The sequence below is a fragment of the Antrostomus carolinensis genome, unplaced genomic scaffold (assembly GCF_000700745.2).
Source record: "Antrostomus carolinensis isolate BGI_N321 unplaced genomic scaffold, ASM70074v2 scaffold23599, whole genome shotgun sequence".
Lineage (NCBI taxonomy): Eukaryota > Metazoa > Chordata > Aves > Caprimulgiformes > Caprimulgidae > Antrostomus > Antrostomus carolinensis.
In genome coordinates this window covers 12718-17906 of record NW_010340971.1, presented here as the reverse complement: position 1 = coordinate 17906, position 5189 = coordinate 12718, and the positions used below count along the sequence as shown (strand labels likewise).

At 42.3% G+C, this 5189-nt stretch overlaps 1 protein-coding gene across 1 annotated transcript; it reads left to right on the top strand.

Annotated features, from left to right (window-relative positions):
- Window positions 1-2454: 2454 nt before the first annotated feature.
- Window positions 2455-2730, top strand: CCDC3 (coiled-coil domain containing 3; the record flags this gene model as incomplete). Its single annotated transcript, XM_029087069.1, has 1 exon — window positions 2455-2730. A coding segment is annotated over one exon (276 nt), but the record flags the coding sequence as incomplete, so codon positions are not given.
- Window positions 2731-5189: the final 2459 nt, after the last annotated feature.

The following is a 5189-nucleotide window of genomic DNA, read 5'->3' as shown; positions in this document are numbered from 1 at the left end:
ATTCTATGATTCTATGAACAGCATAAGCAAATGAGCTGGCTAGCTTTTTGATGGTGTTTGAGAAGTTTCTGAGTGGCTCTGTAGAGCTGGACTACCTCCGCTGACAGAGGACTAGCCTCAAAAGGTTTGGGAGTGCCTCTGGGCTGAGGCTAATGCCATCCCTGATGTTTGCCATGAGACACTGCCATTCCCCCACCAGGCAGCTCAGACAGATCAGACACAGTTGGGTTCGCACCACCTCACATTCAGCTGCTTGAATTGTTTGTTGCTCTGCGTCAGACTCTGTCATATGCCATGCCTATCACTGCATCAATGGAAAATGCAAGAAATCCCTCATAAAGCAGAGTTTCCACCTCCTGTTTTCTCAACAAAAGTCTTTTCCTAACTCAGTGCTCTCCTTTGCAGAGATTTAAATTCAAGAAGTGTTCTGCTTGAAGTTTTGCAAGGGTTTGGCAAACACAAAAGCCAAGATGTGCTGGCTGTTTTCAAATAGCACTTGGAATGAGCTGTGATCAAAACCAAATTCCCTCCTCCTCAGTGCAATTTCTGGCCCTCTATCTGTGAGCTCCCAGTCTCCCCAGTATATATCTATAAAAGAGCCCTAGTGAGAGGATGGTTGGGGCAAGCATTTGCCTTTTAGCAAAGCCCTGCAGTGCTTTCATATAAGAAACAAGAGCTTAGGGGGACTGGAAGCAGTTGCTATGTTTGTGTTGACTGGCCATGGTTTTCAGCTGCTGGGGGTTTCCAAAGCAAATGAAACGTTAATCATCAAAGCCGGCTCCCTCCCCTACTTTCAGTTGTTGAAAACACTACAAAGTAAGATGGAAAGAAACATGTAATCCTTCATCATCACAGTGAGCATTTACTTGTTTATTTAGATTCCCTGTCTGTTCCAAATGTTCTGCCAGAGAAAGCCCATCCAGGCTCCAGGAGTGCTTGACACACATAAAAAAATATCTAGATGTATATAGGAGATAAATCCAGCAGAAGACACTGCCTTTCCTCACAGTGCACCAGTGCTGCAATCAGCTGAAAGTCCCGCTTGCATAATAAAGTATCTCAGGATGCTTCTTGTAGGAAAAAAAAGGAAGAAATATCACCCTGGGCAGAAATAGATTTCAATGGTGGCTCCTCTCTCTAGACCAGAAACTTTAGGTGGGACTGTCCTTGAGTCCCAGGCACCTCCTCTTTTTCTGCTTGGAAAATGTTGCCCAGGTAGAAAACATGGAACTTGGTACCTTTGTAATCAGTGAAATGAGATAGTTGTGTTTAGAGGGTGATTCCTGCCACTGCCCTAGGAGACAGAGATCACCCTCCTGAAGGGTGTCTCTCCCTGCAGATGTTGCAGGAGAAACTGAAAGAAAGGAGCCCAGACCTGAGTCTCAGGTTCAGCTGCTTAAGAGAAGGCAGCTGAATCCCTTCCCAAGTGATGCTCTGTGTCAGAAACACAACTCCTTTGCTTTGAAACTAGTCAGCAGCCTGTGTAGCTGCTGTTTCTCATCCCATTCCTATTGCTGCACCTACAAACAGGAAGCAAGTCAGAGAAAGTCAGAGATAGGAGACCATAAACATGGCAGTCACGTATAGCTGAGATAAGATAGACCTCTGGGTCACCCTAGAATGACGTAGTAGATGAAGAACAATCATCCAACAGATGTTTTACATTTGGGCCATCATCCAACCCAGCAGAATTGAAATGCCCTGTGAGCTGCTCCTCTAGTGATGCTGTGGGTGCAGCACCTTTGAAGCCAGCTCATCTGGGAGCCATAGACATGAGTGGATATCAAGAGCCTGATGTCCCTACGAGGGGCAATATTGCAAGTTGGTAGTAGGTAGAATGGGAGGGGCAGTTTTCATCCAATGACGCCCAAAATAAATCACTTTTGTTAAAGTCATGTGATCTCGAATGCTCCTAGAGACTGCTGGGATTTTACCCTTTAAGGTTTCATCTGAAAGAAGCCCATATAATGAGATATTTAAGACAACTCAGTTCCTGAAAAGGCAAAGCAACCAGGTCTGTGTATTGCAGCTGCTGTCTTTACATGTTGACATAAAGAGCAAAGGGCAGGCTGGCATAAAAATCTAGAGTTTCTGCAGGGCTGCTAAGATGAATTAAATCTAGAGTTTTCCAAAAGTGACACTGCTTGGCCCGAGCTCCAGTTTCATACCAGAAATTGGGCAGCCTTTCTCCATAAATTCAATGTGGCCTCAGTGGGCTGGACAGGTCTGTCAAAACAACTCATAATAGTAATTGTGAATCACTATTCTACAATTTTGGGTCTTATCTGAATAAAGAAGTGAAAGAAATTATTTTAGTAGAAAAATTTGTTTAAAAAAGTAGAACTTCAAACAAAGCTGTGGGGTGTTTTGAAGGAACACCTGAATTAACCCTTGCTTTAATATGTTTTTGTGTAAAGCTCATCTGTTGCTATTTTGTTTCTGCTTTCTCTTCAGCTCATGTGCTCCTCAGTCCAAAAAGCCCTGTTTGAGGAGGAGGACAGAGTGAAGAAGCTGCAGCAGAAAGTGGCGACGTTGGAGAAGCGCAACAAGCAGCTGAGAGATCGGGTAAAGAAAGTCAAGAGGTCTCTCCGGCAAGCCAGGAAAAACACCAGGCACATGGAGCAGATGAACCGAAAGCTCAGCGAGAAACTTTCCTCTGCAGGTGGTCAAATTCCCTATATTAACTCTTTAAAGCAGGAGAATTCCCATGCTACCTACCTTAAAGTATAATGTAAGGGTAAGTGCTCAGGCCAATGATAATGGCGAATTTTGCCTGCATTAGATCAGGATCTGGCCCTCACACCTTGTCTACACTGTGCTTCAAACTTTGCATGGAAAATGTATTTGGACTTGCTTTAGACACGGTGCAAGATTAAACAGGAATCCCAACTGTGTCAGGCTGGATGTTGGAGGCACAACCCAAAGCCATCTCCTCGCTGTCCTTGGTGGACATAGGGCCAGACTGTAATCTGTGCTTCTTGGCCCTCACCCTCATCCACCTCTGTCACCAGTTTTAGGTTGTATTTGATGAAAGTGCCAGTTCAGCCTCATGGGCCATTGCAGACACTTGACACAGGAGCTCTTCTTGCTCCTCCACATGGGCTGGTCAAGCAAGGCCAGGGGGATATACAGAGATGGATGCTGGGGGAGGAATGTAGGCTTGAATGCTCTTTGCTCCATCATCACCCTCAAGTCCTCATCCTCCCTTTAAGCTTGACTAAAGTCTACATTCAGTGTCTGAGTAACGGCTATGTCCAGGACACATAGTCAGTTTGGGCCCCTCTTCAAAATGAGGTATAGATGTGCCCAGATTGTCTTCACAGTTTGTAAATATCCTTAAATATTCTAAATAAAAAATACAATATTTTTAATTTTACAAGGAAGTGCCTCAAGGGACACAGTAACTCCCTCAGGTGCTTTTATCATTGCCCAGCCTACAGGGTTGGATACCACATCATTTCAGGACTTTGTCTAGGACCTAATCCAGCTCCTGCAGTTAGGAGTGGACTTAGCCTGGCTGTTCATGGGTGCTGGATCAGGCCCAGCAGACAATTTCAGATCCAGTTTCCAAGCAGGTTTAAATTACAGTGTGGACAAGGCTTCAAGTTTTGTAATCACTGTTTGAGGTATAATAGAGGTTGCTGGGCAGCCTCACTTAGTTACACTTAGATACTGTAGAGACCACATCAATATCAACAGGGCATTAAAAATTAAGGTAGTCTATATATGTGTATATTTTAAAATCCTATAGAAAATATTTTTATTACACATTTGATATAGTCTAATTTCTTAAAATATGAAGTAAATGCCATTTCTTGGTTATCTCATTTAAAAAAAAGTCAATCACGTCCTTTATTAGACATTTACAAACTGACTTCTGCTCAAGCAGCATAAGTTGAGGCATCAGTATCTGTGGCTGATAACATTTTCAGCTGTGTTTATGTACCAGAGCATGTCTTGGTTCTTGGTACTCAACCAACCTTCCTTCATATCAGGGCACCATAAGGAAAGAAAGGTAGAAGAGTTTTTTGTGGTTTTCTTACCTTCTCAAAATAGTTTTTCTTACTCCAAGCATGAGACCCGAGGGCAGATATGCTTTATGCTTTTTGACAGGGGCATCCAGCCCTTGCCCAGCCCCGGGCAACACTGACAATCTGCCAGGGCTAAACCCAATTTGTACAAGGAGGACTGATCCAGATGGTCTTTAACTTAGAAGTGAGGCCATCAGAAATAACAATGTGCAAACCACTGCTCTGCTCCTAGCTCTCCACACTTTACCAGATCACTGCATGGTCTCCATGCTGTGTCTTGGCACTTCAAAAATAGAGTCTATACAGTATATGCAGGTCCTGCTGGACCATGCTTTAACTATCCCTGTGCTAGGAAAAACCCCTATCAGCTTTCAACCATGAGCTTCAGTCCAAGCTGAACTCAGAAGTTAAGCCTTGTGTTGGCTTCTAGGATGCTGCTGAGCGTAATTACCTTCCAGCTTTGCTCCTTTTGGAAATAGAACTTCTTTTTACCTCCCCCCTCCTAAAATAATATTGGCATTTCTTAAGATTCTTACTCCACCACAAACTCCACTGGTTTCAAAAGCTTTGCCTACCGAATCAGCACAATTTGAGTTGTTTTGTGCTGTAGTCAGCAACGCTATTTCCTGAGAATTACTACACACCTAAGGCTTCCCTAGAAGCCATCAAGAAATTTTAACTCCAAAATTTAAAACCATAGGAAAGTAACTATAATTTTTGTTTGCTTCTTTCTGGTTTCTAAACTGCTGTTTAAATAAATGAATTGTTTGTCCTGGTATAGGCATTAAAAGCTTGTGTTCTAATTTTTTTGTTAATAATAATATTCCCTCTGTTATTCATTCATGATTTATAAATATGTGTATAAAGCTGAGAAAGTATAGTTAATATAGCTACATCTTTGCTATTCTTACAAATTTTCCAAACATAGTGTTGAAAAACTTTCTTTTTTGGCTGATACTTTTGTCTCTTGATGAAAAGATTGGAATTTTCTTCCTATTTTCCCCTTTCTCTTTACTTAAAAAGTAAACCATTTGTTCTCCTTGTCAATTTTGTGAGAATTTTGTTACTTTGCAAAGAAAACAGAAACAAAACCCCCAAATGCAAAATCTAAATGAAACCCAAAATGTCCCCTCTAGGTACAAAATCAAAAAAGCTTGT